This window comes from Colius striatus, chromosome 5 (assembly GCF_028858725.1).
Source record: "Colius striatus isolate bColStr4 chromosome 5, bColStr4.1.hap1, whole genome shotgun sequence".
In the NCBI taxonomy this organism is placed as follows: Eukaryota; Metazoa; Chordata; class Aves; order Coliiformes; family Coliidae; genus Colius; species Colius striatus.
Genome location: NC_084763.1, coordinates 41,389,661 through 41,412,415, shown reverse-complemented (window position 1 = coordinate 41,412,415; position 22,755 = coordinate 41,389,661). Strand labels below are relative to the sequence as shown.

Genomic DNA, 22,755 nt, shown 5'->3' with positions numbered 1-22,755 from the left:
GCTCCTGGTTAGCACTCAGTAGTGGAGATCATTAAAACAGACTTACTCTAGACACCCAGTCAATAATTCTAATTTTTTTTTTTTTGCATTGGAGAGTGGCAGACAGTTAGCAACTTAAGTAACAAATGTGTTACTTCATAATGTTTTCTGCTTGGCATACTAAAGAGGCAGAGTTCTGAATATCAATCTCTAATTAAGCTGGGTCATGTTAAAAATATTGATCAACTAAGAGCAGCAGTGGATTCTTCATCCCTTGATGTCTTCACACAAGATTCAGTATCTTTTGGGAAGCCCTACCTTGACTAACCAGTCACTCAGGATGCTCAGCAAGAGTATTTTGGATGAAATTTGAGGGCAAATGGTAAGAAAGCTGACCAGAAGATCTACTGGTTTCTTCTGGCCTCAAGGCTGTTACAGATTTAATTTAATTTGCAAATTTGTTTAATTTCTAAATACATGAGAAATAGAAATCAGCTTCCTTCTCCATAAAAAGAAGGGAGGAGCCAAAACAGACAACAGTAAATACTTGTCTGCATAGTACGGTAACATCCGCATGTACTGAGAGCATCCAAAAGCTGCAAGCACATACGTGTGACATACAATCAGCTTTTCCATTTGTACCATATCACAGGCAGATAAGTATGTCTACCTCTGTGTCCATGGTTAAGGATGTGCTGGCACGTGTCTTTCAGTGTGGTGGTTTGACCCTGGCTGGGTGCCAGGTGCCCATCAAAGCCACTCTATCATTCTTCTCCTCAGATGGATAGTGGAGAGAGAAAAGATTCATGGATCAGAACAGGGAGATCACTCACCAATTACATTATGGGCAAAACAGACTTGACTTGACTTGGGGAAATTAGTTTAATTTATTACCACTCAAATCAGAGAAGGGAAATGAGAAATAAAAGCAAACATTAAAACACTTTCCAACCACCCCTCGCATCACAGAATCTCAAGGGTTGGAAGGGACCTTGAAAGATCATCTAGTGCAACCCCTCTGCCTGAGCAGGATCTCCTAGAGTAGGTCACACAGAAACTCATCCAGATGGGTTTTGAATGTCTCCAGAGAAGGAGACTCCACAAGCCATCTGGGCAGCCTGTTCCAGTGCTCCCTCACCCTCACACTGAAGTTTTTCCTTCTGTTTCTTTGGAACCTCTTGTGTTCTGGTTTGTACCTGTTGCCCCTTGTCCTATCACTGGACATCATTGAGAAGAGCCTGGCTCCATCCTCCTGACACTCACCCTTTACATGCTTGTAAACATTAATAAGGTCACCCCTCAGTCTCCTCCAAGCTGAAGAGCCCCAGCTCCCTCAGCCTTTCATCAGAAGGGAGATGCTCCACACTCCCCTAATCATCTTTGTGGCCCTGCACTGGACTCTCTCCAGCAGCTCCCTGTCCTTCTTGAATTGAGTGGCCCAGAACTGGACACAGTATTCCAGATGTGGTCTCACGAGGGCAGAGTAGAAGGGGAGAACCTCTCTCGACCTACTGCCATCCTTCTAATGTACCCCAGGATGCCACTGACCTTCTTGGCCATGTGGGCACATTGCTGGCTCATGCTCATGCTGCTGTCCCCTAGGACTCTCAAGTCCCTTTCACCTACACTACTCTCTAAGAGTTCATTTGCTAACCTGTACATGGGGTTATTCTTTCCTAGATGCAAGACTCTGTACTTGCCCTTATTGAAATTCCAGTAGTGCAGGGAGAAAGGGGATTGTGGTCAGTTTATCATGGATTATCTCTACTGCTCCTTCCTCCTTAGAGGTGGACTCATACTCTCCTGCTCCAGTATGGGGTCCATCCCATGGGACACAGTCCTCCACAAACTTCTTGAACATGGGTCCTTGCCACAGACTACAGCTCTGTCAGACATAGGTGAAGCTTCTTGCAGCTTCTCACAGAAGCTACCTCTGTAGCCTCCCAGCTACCAAAACTTTGCCATGCAAACCAAATACTTTTGGCTACCCTGAAAATGGTGCTCTAAGCTTCAGCTTTTGGGAAAGCCATAAGGCAGAAATGTGCTCCCAGACTGGGGCTGTTTTTGGAGAAAAACAGTAGAGTGATCAATTCTGCTCCCTGTGCTCCATGTGAAAGTTTAATCTAAATGACCTTCTGGCCTTACACTCTGTAGGCTGGAGGAACTGCTCTGAAGATGATGAAACTACAGTGAATTTTTTACATCAGCCAGGGAAAGTTTCCTGTCAGAATATTTTTCATTGATTTTAGCACTAAGACCCCATGGCTGCATGTGGATTTCTCAGGCAGATAGATGGGCATGTGTTAGCTGTTTCCCTTCATCTCCCACTTCACAGACAGTGATGTGTCTGAATCATTGCCCATGTTGAGCCAGCACAGGGTTAACTGGGTCAGGAAAATGACCTGAGGATAACCCAATCATTTTTAATAGTCTTCTCTCAGCAAGACCAGTGTGGGTCACCCCTGAGACACTGAAACTTTTGTGTGAATACAGTACTGAAAAAAAGTGAAGGGGCAGAAATGAGGAACCTGAACCAGAGGAGGTTTGGTAATGGTTTAAGTCAATTTAAGTGAGATTGTGGGTTGGAGGATCTAAATTAGCAGCAGACAGCTCCTCCCATCTCAGCGGCACATGGAGCACTCCTTTATGCTGCTTCAGGCCTTGCATAAATCCAGGCTCAGGGAACTAAACCACATTATTACCTTTCAGCAAGTTTAGCTCCATGTTGGTCAGATAACTCACAGTTTGTTCAAGAGGAGCAACAGAAGTATGGCAAAAAACAACCAACTGCCATGGTAAGGATGGAGGAAACCTGTTGCTCTCAACATCAGCAGTGAGACAGAAGAATAGCACAACCATGATGTGATGCCACATGCCCAGGGAAGTGTCTTTTGTCCATTCCTCTTCCTTTATGAGCAAAACATCTAACTTTCTGAACAACATGCAGAAAGATGTGATGTAATGGGGTTTTTTTTCAGCTAAAATTTGGGGGTTTACTCTACTTATAAACACAAACCCATAAATGAATAATGGAGATATTCTCAGAGAAGTAGCCAGGCTCATTCTTCACACTGTTCTATAACATGCTCTGGAACTCCAATAATTTCAGTTGTCTTTTTCTGCATTAATAATGTCAAAATAAATACAAGTGTTAACATCCTTTGAAGCACATCATAAAGATTTGGCACAAATAATGACAAGTTTGTTGTTCTCTAGAAAAACTCATTTTAGTAACTCCAGGTTTCATTAACTTTTTCCAAGCCTGCATGAATGGAAGTCCAGGCTTAAAGGAAAATTTCCATTCTCCACTGTTTGGCTAATACTAATTTACCTAAATGGAAAGCCTGTAAATGAAGGAAATCTTGACAAGCAACAAAAAAGAGCTATAATTACCCACCATGTTTCACAAGCATTTTTTCTCAAATTCAGAAAAAAAGACAGGAATTGGTAGGTACCTTAGCAAGAGCAGAAACAAAGACATCTCCAGAGCTGCAAAGAATGATGCCCAATAAACTACAGCATCATATTTTATTTGTGGCAAATTATTTGTTCTTGCCAAGAACACTGAGAGGACTTGCATTCTTCTTTCCTGGTACACTACAATTAGGTCCAGAATGCATTAAGAAAGTATTATATATATAATTATATATAATACATTATTATATATAATTATATATATGTAAAAAAGTATGCATGTATGTGTACAGAAAATTTATATAGAGAGGGTTATTGGTAGTCTGAGGGAAAGAGAGCAAGATATAGATCAGATATTAGGGAAGACCACCTAACCACAAGGAATTTTTTCAACACTAGAACAAGGTTTTGGGAGGGTTATGTGGATGTTATCACTGGGAGTTTTAAAGGAGAGAGATTAACCAGGGGTTCCTCCTGCTGTCCCCCATCCATGCTGGCAGCTCCTTAACTCTGTGTGTGGAGGAGACTCTGCAGTCTGGAAGAGCCCTGTGTCAGTCTGTGTACTTGATTCCTTTATTAGCTAAAAACTGCTCTACAGCCCTCCATACTTGAAGCCAGCCCTGTACCAATGTGGTGCTGTTACTCTTGTTGGGAAAGATCTTAGAGCAGGAGTGCCTTTAAACAAGTGTAACTACTACAGTTACACTGTGTACAGTCCCGCTAGCTGTATTTTCATAAAGGCATACCCAGCTGAAGTGTAGGGGTGGCTTTTTGTCCTTGCAATGTGACACATAACATCTCATTCACCTTTCCCCGTGGGCTAATATGCCAGACATTACTTTTCAAGATAATAGAAAGGAGCAGATCTCCTCCTAGTACTGTGTTTCACTTCTGATAAAAAATGCCCTTGCGTTAGACGTGCTAATGAGAGCATTCTCCTCCCCTGCTCATTTATGTACAGTTATAACAAAGGTACACCTTGTTACTTGACACTTGCAAAACACTTTGTAACGATCATATTCAAAAAGAAAACTGTCAAACAAATGACAAGGCATTCTCAGCGCAGTCCTGGAATTGGGAGAGAATCGAAAATGAAACTAACAGTTCCAAGAGACCCTTTAGGATTCTGTGTTTCAGTACAGATAAAAAGAAAGGTTTTCAATTATGAATCATATTTGCCATTGCAAGTAGTCCCATTGAAGAGGAAAAATGCATAGACAGTGGAAGCCAAAGCAGAGCCCTCTGTGTACCTGCTTTGCATATTTTGCTTGAAATGATAAAACCAAATTCTTATGCACATTAAGCAATTGGTCTGACCCAGCAATGTGTCCTCATGGCCAAGAAGGCCAATGGCATCTTGGGGTCTATTAGAAGGGCTGTGGTTAGTAGGTTGAGAGAGGTTTTCTTCCCCTTCTACTCTGCCCTCTTGAGACCACATCTGTAGTATTGTGAACAGTTCTGAAGAAGGACAGGGAGCTGCTGGAGAGAGTTCAGCACAGGGCCACAAAGATGATTAGGATAGTGTGGAGCATCTCCCCTCTGATGAAAGGCTGAGGGAACTGGGGCTCTTCAGCTTGGAGGAGACTGAGGGGTGACCTCATTAATGTTTACAAGTATGTAAAGGGTTAATGTCAGGAGGATGGAGCCAGGCTCAGTGATCTCCAATGATAGGACAAGGGGCAATGGGTATAAACTGGAATATAAGAGGTTCCAAAGAAATACAAGGAAGAATTTCTTCACTGTGAGGGAGCACTGGAACAGGCTGCCCAGATGGCTTGTGGAGTCTCCTTCTCTGGAGACATTCAAAACCCACCTGGATGAGTTCCTGTGTGACCTACTCTAGGTGATCCTGCTCTGGCAGGGGGGATGCACTAGATAATCTTTCAAGGTCCCTTCCAACCTTTATGATTCTGTGATTCTGTGATCTGGTGACAATGCAGCAAGCATGCCTTCTGTGACTTCACATCAACTTTCCAGACACATGGAAACTAACGTTAGCTTTCAGTAAAAAATTGGGTACTTTGGGAAGATATATTTTATCGGAAAAGTAACATCTAGAAAGCCAGCTGCTACCAAATGAGCATGTATTATTAACAAAGGACTCAGAAAGCCTTCTGCTCACTGGAGCAAAACAAATACACAATTTAATCTAAGCTCTGAATTTAATTAACTGCAAGAAAAAAAAAATCAAACTGTTGCTTTTTTTTCCACAAGCAATTATGCCTAAATATGACATTGGAGGTGCATATGAATTTTTCATATAATCATTTTTTTGCACACAAATAAGGCATCTGTGTAAGCAAAAACTAATTGTCTGCACAAATCTTGTCAACACAGTGGGCTTTCACTATGTGCAAGTAACGCCCATTGCAGAATAAAGATTGCTTTTCTGGAAACGTGGTCAAAAAACTGCTACATACAGAACTCTGGTTAAGACATAACAGATACTGCTTGGTGTGTTTATAGTACAGATAATGTGCCATTCAGATAATTGGGGACTATAGTGATGTGAGATCATTGTGGACTATGGTGATATGCACAATCTCTGTTCAGTTTATTCACTAGAGTAACTAAGCCCAGAACTCATATTAAGGCATAAATAATCTCTGCGAGCAGTTGTTCTCATTGAATTACACTATTGTGCCTGCAACAGAGCAGCCACTGTATTTAAAGTGAGAGTTTGGCTGTAAAGTAAATGTTTCCTGGCTGTGTTCTGCGTAGATTTAGGTTCTGTATGTACTCAGCACCTCTGCAAGAGTTAAGTTCCTTTGAATTAGTCTCATCTCTCTGTGTTGTGATCAGGCCACCAACAGTCGCTTGACTTGACACATGAGCATGCCACCATGTGACTGAGCATCCCATGTTACGTGATGGGCATGGGTCCAGCGACGTGACAGGGAGACTGCAAACCCTTCTGAAAGAGGGTGAAATGAACATAGCATACTGCTAGAAGAAAACGTATAATTCCAGATCCTACAGCCCAAGAGAGACAAGGCTGCTCCTGGTGCAACCAGTAGTAAGTCAGGTCCAACCAGTACTAAGGCTGAATGTGTATTCCCAGCCGGCACACTCACAGAACCACATGTGTACACTACATATATACACAGATACATGGCCTGCCCCATGCATCACAGACATATTCTCATACCAACATGGACAGCACCAGGCCCTACCCTGCTCCCAGACAAGCTGGACAGTGTGCAACTCCACTAGTGAGAAAATATATTTCTGATGAGTTCCTGCGTGACCTGCTCTAGGTGGTCCTGCTCTGGCAGGGGGGTTGGACTAGATGATCTTTTGAGGTTCCTTCCAACCTAGGAGATTCTGTGATTCTGTGGTATACAACATAGGTCTCTCCAGCAGTTGCTCTCAGACAGTCTGTCCAGTATCTGGCCCCTCAGTCCCAGTCTCCCCAGTTGTTGGCATCTGGGCATACAAACCCTGAGGCTGCAGCCCTGCTCCGACTGGTGGTACAGAATGTCAGACACAAACAGTTGGCTGGGACTTCTCAGGTCCTGTAGGTGGTTCCCCTGTGCTCTTGCCTCTGGAGACAGGCAGGTGCTCTCATACCCAGAGCTGGCTCTTAGGGACCCACTCACCCCCTTTGCTCCTAGGCCACTTCAGCCCCTGGTCCAACTTGATCTGGGGCTGATGGCTCTGCTGAGACAGTCATGGGAAGGTCCAGACAAGCTGGTGGTACCTGAGTTTGGGTTCCCACCTGCTGATATGCCCCTGTGCTCATCTGGCTTGTGCTGATGGGCCATTGATGGCCCCAGGGATGGGCCTGGGAGCAGCCTGGTGGGGTATTTTTGGGGCTTTCCCTCCTGCAATTGTCCCTCTGAGCTCATGCAGATGAGCTTTATCACATAGCCTAATGTCACCTGGACATAGCTGAGCACATTTTCTACTCCTTGCCATGACTAAGCAGTGTGATCAGCCCACTGACTGGACTCAGTTCTGTGTGCTGACCTGTGGGCAGAACCCAGAATTTATTTCTGGCAAATACAAGGGATATTTTTCATGTTCAATAATGTATTTTTTCAATCTAGTTTTCTGTTCTTATGGTTCATAAAGTTGATCACACACACAAGACAGAAAGCAGAGCTATTAATTTTTGTTAGAAATAGTCTAATTGCTAGAATTTGAATAACTTGTTGACAGGTGACTCATGAAATACATAAAGAAGTGAAAAATAGTTTCACTAATTTAATTATGGTGCTTACTTAGAAGATAACTAAGGGGAAGAATTTGTGACTCATGTGAGTAGTCTTTTTTCCTGGGAGTGGTCATCTTGAAGACAACAAAAATGTGAATAAAAAAAGGTACGTCCCTGTGAGAAGATTAGTATCACTGCTGAGAATACAACAGCCACTCCATGTGACCCAAAATCCAATACTAAGATTTAGAAAATTACTTCTCCAGGGCCACTAAAACTGTTAAGTGTCTAAACTTCTCCCAGGTAAGTTTTCTGTAGCCCTGTTGCTGTGCATTCTTCCATGGCACATACAGAAATACTTCTGCTTTGGCTGTGCTGCACAGATGGTTACCTATCTGACATCTACTCAAGCTCAGGCAAGATCTTCCAAGTCCTACTTCTTTAACCAGCATAACTACAGGGCTCTGTCCATGAGCTGCTTTCAGGGCCTATTTGTTTGATGAGAGGTGGTTGTGATGGTCTCATTCTCCCCATTTTTATCAAAAGCTCTGTAGTTAAAAAAACATATAGAGGATGTAGGCTTCCAGCAGCCGTACCTGCCTTGTGCTTTTACTCCATCCAGGAAGAAAAGGACAGACGTAAATGTCATTGTCTCACATTCCAGGTCAGGGTTTCGAAAGCTTTGTTTTCAAGGACTGAATTTATAAACCCAATATCTTTTAGTAAAACTATTTTAGTTAATTCTTAACCTCACTTTTTTTCCCCCAACATTGCATTACACTTTTGTAGCGTAGATGGAATGACACTTTTTTTCTTGAATTTGTATCATAATTAGTCAAAAAGAACAATTCAGATTGACATCTTCTTTATGGGTGTCTTTTTGTGGAAAACTGCTTTTGCAATGAATTTCAGTGATTTAATGCAACAATCTGACCTTGTACTACTGATTTATGATATCTTGTAGAGAATTTTCAAATTGTTGGGGTTCAAAACACCACATTTTTCTCATATTTTTCTGATTTGAGTAGTTGAACAAGCAGAAGATCCAAAGCAGCCCCACTTGATGCTGCATTAGCACAATTTCAGCTGAAGGAACAGGCTGCCCAGGGAGGTTGTGGAGTCTCCTTCCTTGGAGGTCTTCAAGACCCGCCTGGACACGTTCCTGTGCAACCTGATCTAGGTGACCCTGCTTCTGCAGGGGGGTTGTACTAGATGATCTCTAAAGGTCCTTTCCAACCCCTACCATTCTATGATTCTATGATTCTATGAAGGGGCATTATTACAAAAAATCCCTTTCCAAGTACTCTGGTGGTTTGCAGTATAGCTTCATTAGCATAGCACCTGGTTTGAAATGCTTGTAATCTTGCCGTATGAAGAACTAGAAATAATGTGGCTATCGTAAATCCAAAGGATAGAAAGGCCAGGGGTACTCATTAGAGCAACAAAGAAAATAGGCTGGGCAGAGAAATCAAGAGGACAAATCACTTTGGTATTCTTTCTGTGGAGTGGTAATACGCAATAGCATATGAGATTAGATATAAGGAAAGTACTCTTGTGAAAAGGGGCAATTTAGCAATCACACTGAGAAAGATGAAGCCAACTAATGATCGACATCATGAAGAGAAAAGAACTCAGAGAAATACAGGGAGCAGAAACCTGAGAGATACCCGTATTTATGAAAGAGGTGAGACTTACCAGTGGTGGAAGATGCAGATGATTATAGAGGTACTGAAATCCAAAAGGAAAGGAAACTCAGGAAGCTATAGTGTTAATGATATCTGATAGATCAAGAAGGATAAAAAAGATTTTGCTGCAGGTGAATGAAGATTTTGGTCAAAGTAGTTCTAATTTAGGGGGATGAAGCTAAAATAGATCAAAAATGGAGTTGGAAAGAGTGAAAATTATGGAACTGGTCTTGAGGCCTGGACAGCAGCTATGAAGGAGGGCAAGGCTCTGAAAAGTGTTTTTCAAAGAGAGTCTGGGAAATATTTGGGGCAAAAGAAAATGACAAAAAAAGAAAGTAACAAGAGTTATTAGAAAAGATAGAAAGTGAGATAAGAATATGAATTACTGGATGAAAGAGATAAACAGATTTATAAGCAGAGGGCTTTTTATTCCCTGTATATGAAAAAAGTGTATCATATAAAATTTTAAGACCTTTTAAACTTTTTACTAGAAGAATAAATTGTAAGGAGAGGGGGTGTGGTAGTTTGATGCTGGCTGGATGCCAGGTGCCCACCACACCACTCTATCCCCCACCTCCTCAGCAAGCCAGGGAAGGGGAAAAAAATAAGATGGGAGTCTTGTGGATTGAGATAAAAGTAGTTTAATAAAGAAACAGCAAAGCCGCGCGCGCGAGAAGCGAAGCAAAAGCAACTAAAGCTGTTACTCTCTACTTCCCATCAGCAGCAATGTCTGGCCACCTGCCGAGAAGCAGGGCTTCAGTACGCGTAGCGGTTGCTTTTGGAAGGCAAGAAATGAATCTTGCCTCTCCTTCTTGCTCCTCTCCGCCAGTTTATATTACTGAGCTGACGTCATATGGTATGGAATATCTCCTTGGTCAGCCTGGGTCAGCTGTCCTGGCCATAGTCCCTCCCAAGATCATGCCCACGCACAGCTATTGGTGAAGGTGGGGGAAGGAATGCTGGAGGGACAGCCTTGATGCTGTGCAAGCAGTAGTCATAGTACTGATACCAACAGTAAGCACAGCACTGCAAGAGCTGCTGTGGAAAATCACTACCATCCCAGACCCACTATAGGGGGAGAGAAGTAATATGCTTTAACCTGCAATTAAAGAGAAAGATCTATGTGGGGTTCCAAGAAAAGAACAGGTGGGAGGTTGGGTATTTCTTACATAGCTGGAGTAGAAAGGGGTAGATTTCATGTGGAGATCCAGAACACCAGAAGAAAGGCAGATGAGGCATCTTGCTTGTAAAAGGATGAGGAGTTAGCAACTTCCATGCTAAAAATCTCACTTCTACTCCCCTCAAATTACTGGATAAATAATAAATTTCTTGTAAACAGATTAATAATTTCTACCTGATATGTTTCAGGAATAACTCAGGTTAAATAACTTTTTCTCTTGGGAAAGTGTGACAGGCCTTGTAGTCAGGAGGCAAACAATAGGTGTCCTGTATTTTTATGGCCTTTTGATGCCGTTTCATAACATCACTTTTAAGTATGGGAAGGAAATATTGTTTGTGTAAAAGTATTATGAGTGGTCCAAAACTCCTTTGGAAAGCATAGTGCATGGGTAAATTTTACTTGGTAATCCATGGATTTTTAAAAATAGTCCAGATGAATCAAGCTCTGAAAACATTCATTTCTTACCATTGGCTATGAAGGTTATACCAATAAAATAATGATTTCTGGTTTCTGATCAGTCATCTAAAGTTAGGTAAGATACATCCCTCTCTAGGCTTCAATGGTTTTCTATTGACATAGGATGCTTTGAATAAGTTTCTGAGAGAAAATGTCTGATTTGGGTAGTAGTTTGTATCACATACTAAGAGAGTGGCTAGGGTTGGAAGGGATCTCTGGAGATCATCCAGTCGAGCCCTCCTGCTAAAGCAGATTCACCTTGATTGGGGGCACAAGAACATGTCCAGGTGGGTTTGGAAACCCTCAGAGGAGACTCCATATCCTCCCTGGGCAGCCTGTGCCAGGGCTCCTTCACACTCACAGCAGTTTTCCCTTGTGCTCAAGTGGAACTTCCTGTGTTGCAGCTTGTGCCTATTACCTCTTGTCCTGTTACTGGATGCTATAAGAAAAAAACACTGGCCCCATCCTCTTCACATTCACCATTTAGGTATTTATAATCATTAATATAATTCCCCCCTCGGTCTTCTCCAGGCTACACAGCCCCAAGTGTCTCGGTCTTTCCTTGCAAGAGAGATGCTCCAAGTCCCCTCATCATCCGTTCATTAACGAGTTGGGTACTGGAATACATCTTACACCTATTGCATTTGCAGTCTCTCTTTTTTTAAAAAAAGGATTGCATTTTCAAAGGTCCCGATTAATTGAAAAAATGGTTTGAAACTGGAAAGTGCAAAACATTGTAACTTATGTACGAGATACGTAGTACACAGTGGCAAGCTGGCGGCCGTTGCTCCGCTTCCCCCAGGAACAGCGAAAAAAATAGGAGTGCCCCGGCCTGGACTCCCTGCTTTCCCCGTGGGCTGGAGTGTGAGGAGTCCGGCTGCAGTCTCTCGCGGTCCCTCAGGGACGGGGATGACGCGGGACACTGGAACTCGCCATGTTCGCGGGCCGCTGCCCTCACCCGCGGCGCCTCTCGGCCCCGTGGAGGCGGGACGCGGCAGGCACGGCTGTGGCTGTGTTGCCACGGCTGAGGGCGGCCACGGCTGTCGCCGCCGTCTCCCACACGGTGGGAACGGGGGGCGGGGCCCTCGCGGGGCGGGCCCTGCGGCGGCCTCGGGGGGCGGGGCGGGGGGCAGGGCGCTCCCCTCCCCCCCGCCCTCGCCTGTTTGCCAATGGGCGGGTCCGGGTATCCCCGCCGCCCGCCTCTGTCGTTCTGGGCGAGTCCATTGCTTTTCGTATGGGGGGAGATTCGGACCCGGATGCTAGCTCCGGGTCCGGTTCGGAGAGAGGAAGAGGAGCAGAGATAGCACCTGTGAATCAAGGCCGGCCGCTGTCCTGCGGCAGCAGGAGCGGCTGGTCGGGCGGGGGGAGCCGCTTTCTCCGAGCGGCTCTCCCCTCCCCCTTCCGCCTCCCCTGCGTCCCGGCGGGGGATGGTGTGTCCCACAGCGCGCGCCTTGCTCGCGCGGTTCGGCGGCTCGGTTGGGGGAGGGGACGGGAGACCCCGGTGGCTCTCCTCAGTGAGCGTGGGGGTACTGGGAAGGGGGCGCGGGGGTGCGCGCGGTGCTGGCGACCGGGACCATGTCGGCGGACGAGGAGGAGCTGAAAGTCCCGGAGGATATGTTCAAAGATGTCAAGTTCTTCGTGGTGGGAGACATCGACCCCAAGGTACCGGGTCACCCTCCCTTTCGCCTCCTCCCTGAGCTCCCTTCTGCCCCTCTTCTCTCTTCCCCCCGCCTCCATCCCCTTGGGGGGGGGCACTGTGGGATCGTCCAGATCCTCTCACACGTTTCTCCCCCCCTCCCCCGCCCGCCCCTTCCCGCGCAGGCTCGAGGCTAACGCGCCGCTCCGCAACACGCGCCGTGCCGCCTTCCCGGGAACGGCGCGCGGCGCGGGGGGAGGGAGCGCGCCTGGGGGAGTAGCGGTGGGGGGCAGGCTAGCGGCCGGTAACGGCCTTGCCCGCGAGTAGCGCGCGCCACCCGCCATGGGAGCCCGCGGCCCCGGCGCGCAGGCCCCGGCGCCGCCTGAACGGGGGAATGGCGGGCGGACAGGCGAAGGGACTTCCTGTTGCAGCCCGGGCCGGGCGGGCATCAGGGCGCCGTGCGGGGCAGCGACCGTGCCTGCCGCTCCCCGTGCCCCGCCGGCGGGGCGCTCCGCAGGGCCGCGCACGGCCCGCCCTCTCGCCCTCAGCGTGCCTCTGTGCCGGCCCCAGCCCCTCCCGGCCCCGCCGCTGTGTTCGGGTTCAGGACAGGGACGGTGGGCAGCGGGAGCTTGCACCAAGGAGGGCTTGGCTGGCTCTCCCCTCCCCATACGGACCACACAGCTCTCGTCCCGACTCAGGGTGAGCTGTATGGGACCTCCGTGGCTCAGGAGCCCGTCTCAGACGCGTTGGGCGCGCAGAAGTGCTGCTGTGATCGGAGGTGCCACCACCGTGTTTGCCCTGCCCTGATCCAGAGGGAGCAGAAGAGAAATGAGTACTGAGAAATGACGGTCCGGCCCTCTGGCCTAGGGCAGTACCCTGAGTGATGATGTTGGCCTAACTGTGGCTTAGGGTAATCCCACAGGTGATGACGTAGATGTTACAGTTAGTAACAAGCAATCGTGTTGAATGAAGTGGGCTAAAAAAAGTTTCTGTGGCATGGCCAATTAGACTAGTAGTTGGAGTATCCCATATCTAGCTTTAGGACAGCACCTTTGTGCAAACAGATGACAACGTGTTTACCACTGAAATTCAAGTTTTTGCTTTGTGGTAGTTGCTACAGTCATCTTGGTTCAGCATGGGTTCCTTAAATTTCATGTCCTGGCGTTTGTGGAGTCTAGTAAGCCTTTAAGTAAACTTGAGATGTAGGCACTGACCCGTTGAGATGGATTTTATTAATACAGATAGGATTACATGCTAACAGATAATAGTTAAAAAGCAGGAAAAAAATCCTGATATCCCTAGAGATAAAATTTTTTGACAATGTGTTGGAGATTGGATAGCAATTACTGCATTTAAAAAAACCCTATAGTGGCAATATTATTATGTGTATGCAGATGAGTGTAAAAATCAGATAGGATTCTTGTATATCATTTGTCATATAAATAGTGTCCCAAAAGGCATGTAGTTAGTTCTGTATTGACACAGCAAGACAGTCAGCTGTATTCCCACAGAGTGAGTAAACAAGCATTCTCTTAAGCTAGTTTTCTTTCTTAAGTTTTATCCTTCTTAGCAGTTAGTGTCATTGACTGAAGTCTTTGATTAGTGTTAAATTAGGTACACTAAATTCTCCTCTACTTGTAGATGACTTCTCTGGGTTAGAGGGAGACACTGAAGGTGGCTCTGGTGGAGCTGATAAGGTCAGGCACAGCACTGCACAGAACTGACTACTGCTGGCAAGATTGGGTTGTGTTTGGAGCTGTGTAGCTTCTTTATGAGAGATGCCTGAATTGAGAAGTCTCATGGACCTGAGTTGTTTCTGCAGCTGGCTGGCCACTTTAACCACTCTTCCCTACAGAACTCTGGTTTCTGAAATGGTTTGGTAGCATAGCACAGTAGGCATAGTTTGGTGGCACAGTAGGCATGGTTTGGTGGCATAGCATATTACATGGAGCCCAGGGCTCACCCCTGTTTTCACTGGTGAGCCATTGAGAGGATGAGGCACTGAGGAGTCCTGCCTGGGTTGGGTTGCAGAGTTGAGTCAGAGTGGGGAAACATGTGCTGAGCTTGTGGCCAGCTCTTGGTGGGTGCTTTTGTTCTCTCTTCTGCAGGTGCCCTCTGATACTCTGGGAGCAACCTGAACAAGAGGAGTACTGGTTGTGCTTTGAGCCAAGGGAGAGCATATATTCTAAATTGAACTCCACAAATAGTTTTTAAAACAATTCTTATAGTGAAATGTTGTTCTGTTATTAATAAAAAAAAATCAAAAATATGTTTGGTGCTTTTTACTTCTTCATATACAAATGGTGCTGACTTGATTTTGAGAAGAAGTTTCTTCCTCTATATTTTGGGGAGGAGCACACTTTGATCAGCTAAAATTTTCAAATGGTTTAATGGAAAATAATACATGTTGAAACAGGCCTTGCACAAATGAGCACTCAAATCCAAGAGTAACGTACTCAGGTGAATAACTGCATACTCACTACCTATTCAAACATCTGCAACATGAACAAGAAGGGAAATAAAAGTCTGGAATTGTGCATTGATGTTCTTTGGCAGATAAGGGAGAATTAGGCTGCTGGCTCTCAACTTTAAATCCATTCCATTGGGATGTTCATTTTTCTGCTCACACCTTACAAGGAGTGATAAATAGATATCAGCTTTCTTTTTTTTTTTTGATAAATACATTTCTTGCTTTCTTAAAAAGTGTAAACCTAAACCATTGTGCTTTGGTAACACAAAGTATTTCATACAGAAAGAGAGAAAAAGTGGTGACAAATAAGAAAGGTCTTTTTTGTACATACAACTGTCAAGTTAGTATCTTACCACATTTACAGTATTTAAACTGACTACCTGAAACTAGTGTAACTTTCTGCACAAGCAGACTCTTTGCACAAACTCTTTAATGCAGCATTGTTTCGTTGTTGAAAAAAAGAATCTCCTAGCTTCTTAATTGTATTTTCTTTCTCCTGCTTTCTGTCAGACCTGGGTGAGCAGTTTTCACTGCAGTCACTCCTTCCCATACACAAACAGCTGAACGGGACTTGTAATTTGGGGAGAGCTGTGTGAGACAGAGCTTGTGTGGTGGGACTGTTCTTAAACATCTACTATTTTCAAGAGCACTTTATTTTCATTTGGCTTTTCCCATTGGAATTACAGCATCATGTTTGAAGTGGATTTCAGGCAGGGAGGTATCCTGTGATTTGAGAGATTGGTGTATAAAATGGAAAACATTCTATTCTGTTCCTGACTCTGATAGCAAGAACAACAAGCTCGTGGTCCATTCACTTTGTTGTTTAGAGTAATTCTTTTGTAATTTGATAATATTACGTATACATCCACTGCAGAGAAAAAAAAAAAGTTGTGGATTGAGGTTTTTTCTTTTTTCAAATGGAGTTTTAATGTCAAGCACTTCAGTCAGGAAGTGCCAAAATTGCTGCCTCACTGAGTGACGATTTGTCCATTCTTGTTTTTCTGTGTAGCCTAGATGCTTTCCAATAACCTGGTGCCACATTTTGAAAGAGTCTGGGTTTTTTTAGTGCATTCTCTGTCCAGTTCAATGTACAGGGTAGGTAGTAATTGCTTAAATATTCAATACTCTGATGATTGCAGTGCCTTGCTCTCTGCTATTCACTGATTGGGAGGGGCACATCCTATTATGAGGGAGTATCCCCATCAGGTTTTGAGGAACAGACCTTTGTCCTTAGCAGATTTTGTAGAGTGAACATCATTCTACTTTGGTTCTACAAAATATTTTTTTCCTTTTATAATTCAGAAATAAATAATTTTAAATATCATTTTTAGCATTTGAACTCTAGACCTTAATGTTCTTTTCCTTCCCTCTACACCCCACTGCCTTCTCTGTTACTTTTATTCAAATAAAAGTGAGTCCTGATTTGAAGGGGCAGGACTTGATTTGTCACACAGATCTCTACAACTGAGCTCAGAGAATCCTGAACCAAAATCTTCTATAGGGGCCTTGCAAAAATAGGAGTAAGAAGTGCTTTATGAGTTTGAGGTGCTTAGCGTTTTGTGAGGACAGAGCGATAATGAGGCATATCAATTCTGGCTCTAAGGCAGTAACTCAGGAAGCTGTGTGTCCTTCTACTGTTTTTTTTTTCTTATTTCCCTAATTCCTTTAAGTCCTCCATCACTTCTTTTCCAAGTACATCAACTCCTTTTTAGAATATTTTCCCTCCTCATGGCAGTGCGTACTTTTTTTCTGCTTGCAGGTCCTTTTCATTCCGAGAGCATTTGAAGTGTTCTTTCCTCAGTTCTTCTGTCTGGCTGCACTGTTTTGGAGCAGCTGATGGCTTCTTCAAACTTACACATATCCTCTGGGATGAAGTATATTGACTGAATCTAGAAATATTGAAGCCAAATGCATTTGGTGAAGGTGGAATTCTTTTCTTAGCTGTTAAATGAACATTACAGAAAGTGCCTGAACTTTTTTTTTTTTCCTCTCAATCCAAGTAAATAACTGACAAAATCTGGAAGAATCCCTGTGAAGACTGCAATGTAGTTATGATACTATCTTTTCTAAGGTAACTATTGGGTTATCTTTTTAAACTTGAAACTCTTCTTTCAAAATATATTCAAACGCTTCCAAAGCTGCCATATGTGAGAAATCAGCACTGAGAGTTTTCTTGCCCTGCCTGAGAGAAAATTGGTTTGAGGTGGTTTTTTTTGAGGCATATATGTTTTGGGAAAATTTTGACATTTTCCAGATTTCTGCCCCAGCCTGAGTTAGTTTGGAAAGTAAATCTCCAGCTTGAATAGTAAAAATGGCAGAGGTGTAAATCATTGTCAGTCAGGTTTTAAATGGGATGCATTTGGCCACTTAGAGAGAGTGCTAGCTACCTACAAGTGAAAAGGTCATATTCATTCCTTGCATGTGTTAGTATGTTCTTGCATTAACCTTTTTCTCAAATAAAAGGTGCTAAAAACTGTTGACTTCTCCCTTTTCTCTTTTGGCTTTAGGTTATTCAACTCCTGAAAGCTGGGAAAGCAAAGGAAGTCTCTTACAATGCACTGGCTTCTCACATTATTTCAGAAGATGGAGATAATCCAGAAGTTGGAGAATCTCGTGAAGTTTTTGATCTCCCTGTGGTAAAGGTGAATGATTCATCCGTGATATTGTCAAAGTACTGATGGAGATGCTTTATTACCAAAACAAAAAAAATAGACATTTGGATGATGACCAAATGAAATGTAGCTTTAAAAATCTTTCATTCTTGTTACACAAGAATATCCTAACTGAAAGATTTCTATTACAGTTCTGTTCTCTGTTTCCTCGTGTTGCTCTGTATCTGTCAGTGGTTTGGTTTGGGTTTTGGTTGTGGGGTCTTTTTTCCAGATTCTTTCTTCAGTCATCTGTGAGATTGTGTCCTATTAGGTGTACTTTAGGAAATGTTTCTGATGGGAAGGTTCTTAAAAGCTTCTGGCAATAGAAAACCTCCATTTAGAATAAGTAGTAGACTGCTGAGGGTTTTTTATAACATGTATAATTGGCAAGGTGCAGAATTACTTTGTTGATTCTGCATGTGTGTTCTATGATAATTTTAAACAATAGGAACTTGTAGGAAACTGTTTTGCTTTTTTTTTTCCCCTTCATTTTCATTTTAGCCATTCCCCCCCCCCCACCTTCTTCTTACTCACACTGTCATTACCAGTATTTTGTTACTGTCTTGCAATACTGGGTTATTTTTGCAGTGAAATTCTGGGTTTCGTGTTGAAAACATGAACTTGTCACTGTGTATGTCATGAGAGTGGTTAGAAGAAAAAACACTGATATTCCACTCCCAATACCTTTGGGTACATGATTTTAAGTTGTTTTTTTTCCATATGGTTGTAGGTAACACTAGAGAATTTTGATAGCTTATGTCACGAGAGTTCACCTAACAGTGCAGAAGTAATCATTCATTCCAGAAAATAAAAGGTGCTTAGCTAAGGGACTTCATGGTTGTGGTGGATGCGATGATTAATTTTTAGATCCTTTTTCTGAAGTATTCTGTGGCATAATTTTAATCTAATAAACAAGACCACTGCTGCCATTCTCCTGTGAAGGATATCAACATTGGAACAACGCTTTCTGCTTTCTAATGCCATTTACTTAAATGTTTTCATTTTCTTTATAACTGCTACTAGCTAAACTTTTTCATTTGCCACATGAGAGCAGATCTTTCAGTAATGTCACTTAGTTTGACCTGAAAACATCACACACAGCCTGGTCAGTAATTGAGAAGATTAGACCAATTATGATGGGAATGGAAGTCAGAGGCAAAGGTAGCTTGTTGTAGAGAATATAATACAGGAATAAGGAAGAGAAAAACTTGAGGGAGGAAAATTCCTGGTTTTGAGTTTTCCAGAGGATTGAGGAATTAGAAAATAAGTCAGTTCATTTTTATGTATCTCTTTTTGAAAGGGAAGAAAATAGCAAGACTTTGGATACCATAAACAGCTACTATAATGTATTGTTTTGTTCATTTTTTGAGGAAAAGTAATTTCATACTGAAAACAGTGTTACTCTTTTCCCCTCCTTCCTTGTATGCTGTATTGGGACCAATGTCCTACATCTCCATTCCTGGCCACTTCCCTCTCTCCCTTTGAGCCCTCCTGTCCCAGAATACCGTCAGTCGCACCATTGCTGTGTAAGGTTATGGTTCCTGACTCCTCAGGGATGACTGTAAGGTAGGGGTTTTTTGTGTGTTAGAGGTTTTTTTTAGAGCAGGGAGAACTGAAAAAAGGGAGATTATGAATAAATACTATAAGTGTTTTTTCCTGGCACAATAGAAGGATAAGAGAAATGTGTCTTGCTTCCATATTGCTGCACGACCTTTGACCAGTATTTATATTAACTCTTAGAAATAAATCAGAACAGTCCTTTTTGTAAAGACCTAAGTACAATGTCTGTGAAACTTAAACTTTCAAAGCTGGGAGGTATGTATTGAACCTAATTATAGTATGGACTTGGAAATAAATTAATATTTCATACATATAGACCAAATTTTTTAATGTCTTGTGCATTTTATTTTTCAGCCTTCTTGGGTGATCTTGTCTGTTCGCTGTGGAGCTCTTCTGCCGTATCCTTTAAGTTAAAATTTGAATCAATTCTATGGGAAACACTTTAAAGTAGATAACATTGAGGAATTAAAGGCTATTTCAAGTATGTACAGCTTAAATTTTTTTAAATGTTAAGGTTTGTTTGCCTGCCAAGATTGTAGCATGCTTGGAGCTTCTTTGTCCCATTTCAGTTTTCTTATCCCTCTGTCTCTTGGATGCTTAATAGGCACTTGCAAGAAAACTGTCATCAGATCAACTCAAAACCTTTTGGCTGGAAGTTGGTAATTAACTGAGAGGGATGCAGGAAAAATGCTGGAGTGCAAGTTTGGGGGCAAATGATGGTTCAGAGTAGAATGACCTAGTCTGCTTTCTCTAGAAGCAGAATTAAGTAAAGGATAAATGTGCAATAACTCATAGCAAAAGTGTGTCATAAATAACACTTCATAACCAGATAGTGTTAGTATTCCCATTTTGGAGTAGTCTGTCCTTGCCTTTGCTAATCCCTTGTTGGTTGTTTTTGGCTAGATCTGTGGTTCTTTTTTGGAGCATATATTCTTGCATATGGATGTCATCTTCCTTCTTAGCAGTTATACTGTTTCATCTTTTTTTATGTTCACTTCATTTTTTTTTTGCTTTGGATCATAGGAACAGTGACAGTGACTGTCATCAGAAAAAAAAAAGTCATGGATCTTTTTCTCAGACTATTCATGTTGAGGATTCTGTATATGGAAAAGCTGAAGCAGAACAATACATTTTAGTACAGTAACAAAACTAGGGAAGTACTCTGTCAGGCGTGAGATCTCATTTTGGAGTGAAGTTAGCAGGTGATCATATCTGGAATGGAAAACAAGAGGTGGTAGACACAGGAGTCCAGGTGTTTGTGTTAGAAATTAAAATCTTAATGTACTTCACCGATTCAGAACTTGTGTTCTATGCCCAGTATTTCAAGGTATGTGTCTTTGCTTTTTGTTGTGTCTTGCCTATTTTGGAAATAGGCTGCATATTCTCTACTTCCTCAAGAAAATTCAGCTCAGAGCATAAACCATAGGAAAAGAAAGCATTGAAGTCATCAGTTAAAATGATACAGCGAGGTCTCTGCAGCTGTTTTAATCACGATAATCAACACGCCAAATAGGATTCAGCAGTTACTGTGAAACAGTTGCCAGAGTAATGGATGGTCTTCTGACCGAAGCAGAAGAAAGTTTTCCATGAGTGACTTGACTGCCAAATGGAAAAAATGCATCAAATGTTACATGGCAAAGCCCAAATTAGCAGAGCTCCTGGTGATGTGATCTAGGCTGATGATTTTTGTCTTTTACATTTGGAAATAATGTGTTTATCATCCTTTCATCGTCAAGATGGGAGTGTACAGTTGCTTATGTGCCATTATCTGTAAGCCTTCTCCCTGTTCCTGACAACTGGTCAAAAGAATAGTAAAATGGCTTGGAATTAGCAACCTTTTCAGGTTTAAGTCATGTAGCATTATATTGTTCTTTCCTGTGGAGAAGTTGCACTATTGGAAAATTGGTCATCCATCAGAAACTGGGAGTTTTTAAAAGCGTACTCCCAAGAGCCGGTATTAGTACATACCCAGAAGAGAAATCAACAGATAAAACCAAAGAGTGATGCAGTCCGTAGCTAAATTGTAGCCATAAATGTGTGAATGTAGGCTGCAATAGGTATTGCTCAGGAAGTATTTATTGTGAGTCTGTAGGAACAACCAAATGAAAACACCGTGTCTCAGTAGTATCATATTCTCGAGTTATGTGGAAGAAGGAAATTTTGTACACCTGTCTGCAATAAATGTGTCCTTGGACCTTTGACTTTGTTGTTTCTAGCACTTTGTGTCCTTAGAACCTGTTGTTTTTGGATTTATTCTGACCCTTATAGTGCTCACTAAAATGGGTTGTTAAGTCTTAACTTTGTTCTGTTTCAGTCTCTTTATGACTTGTAGTGCAGTGGCATCCGGCCTTTCATTAGGGTTTTAGGTACTACGGTAAGGAAAAAAAATGCAGTAGTTAATAGCTTACTTTTCCCAGTTGTTTGGTTTTGAACGCTGTTTAAGTAAGAACCTAAAGTTTGAGATTCTATGGTTTTGGCTTTTGTTTATGTTTTAATTTGAAGATTTAATGTTCCAAGTGGTCATTGACTTTCTGAAGAAACAAGTCCTGGAAGCATCTTTTGTCAGTTAGATGTACGAATCTAATAAGACCTTCAAAGATTTTATGTCGGCTTCCCAGTTCTGGTACTTAATTTGATGGGCATTTGCCCGTCAGTTTTTAAAGGTGAAATTTAACTTAGAAAGATTTAATACAGTAAAAAAAGCCATAATAACTTTGCCTGTGTCGTGTAAATATGTTTTAACATTGCACTGTGAAAGTTGTTTTCACCAGGGGGAACTTGGAAGGCAGAGTGTTCTGCTGTTCCCTGCTGCTGATGTTCACAAAATCTGACCAACCTGCAGCCGATGAGAAGTAATGGAAGAACTAACCTGGAAGCAGCCTTCATGGCAGAGGAAAGACAGTTTTGTGTGTGAAAACCTGTTATAATGCCATGAAGGGGGCTGGTGATTTCCTTCATAATTCCCTTGATGGCAGCAAAAGCAAGAATGAAGAAGATTTATTTTTCTGTGGTCTTGTACAGATGAAAGAGGATCAGACCACTTCTGAATTTTTGTTGCTGGCAGGGGAAAAAAAAAAGTGAATTTTGTTGCATTCCCTCTTTTTTTTTTTTTTTCCAGGCTCAATTGAATTGTTACTGTTGTGCCTGCTTGTAACTATTTTAAGAGGCTCTGTTTCACTCCTATTCTTCAGAAGATGCAGGCTGCAGTCAAACTAATGGACCTCTTAAAAGTTAAATACTGAGCTGTTCCTGCTTTATGTGCTTCGAGCAGATGTTCAGGCAGGGAGTAGACAACTGTACACTTTTGAAAGATCCAGTAACGAATCTCTACCTTAAATGAGATACTATGCAACACGTTGAAATTTAGGATGTTCATCAGACTTAGAGCTTCTTGGACTGTTCTGGAAAATGCCAGTAATGTGTTCTTAAGTTTTAAAGAGCTCTGGGCTTTGTTGTTAGCTTGCTTTGTGTTGCCCTTTCTGAGTCTCAGAACTGAAGTATTGCTGATGCGTTTATCAACAGCACAGAGAAAATAATTTTGTTCCTTTTCAAATATCCCAGTAGGTAG

At 42.7% G+C, this 22,755-nt stretch overlaps 1 protein-coding gene across 2 annotated transcripts in view; it reads left to right on the top strand.

Moving 5' to 3' along the window:
- The first annotated feature begins 12,415 nt into the window (after positions 1–12,415).
- Positions 12,416–22,755, top strand: part of PAXIP1 (PAX interacting protein 1) — a 34,318-nt gene continuing 23,978 nt past the window's right edge. For both annotated transcript variants that reach the window (XR_009818818.1, XM_061997268.1), the window contains exons 1-3: positions 12,416–12,532; positions 17,484–17,618; positions 19,542–19,585. Coding sequence is in view for 1 of the 2 variants with exons in the window: in XM_061997268.1 (XP_061853252.1) it covers positions 12,446–12,532; positions 17,484–17,618; positions 19,542–19,585 (266 nt within the window). In the remaining variant the exon portion in view is untranslated. The remainder of the gene's footprint in view (positions 12,533–17,483; positions 17,619–19,541; positions 19,586–22,755) is intronic.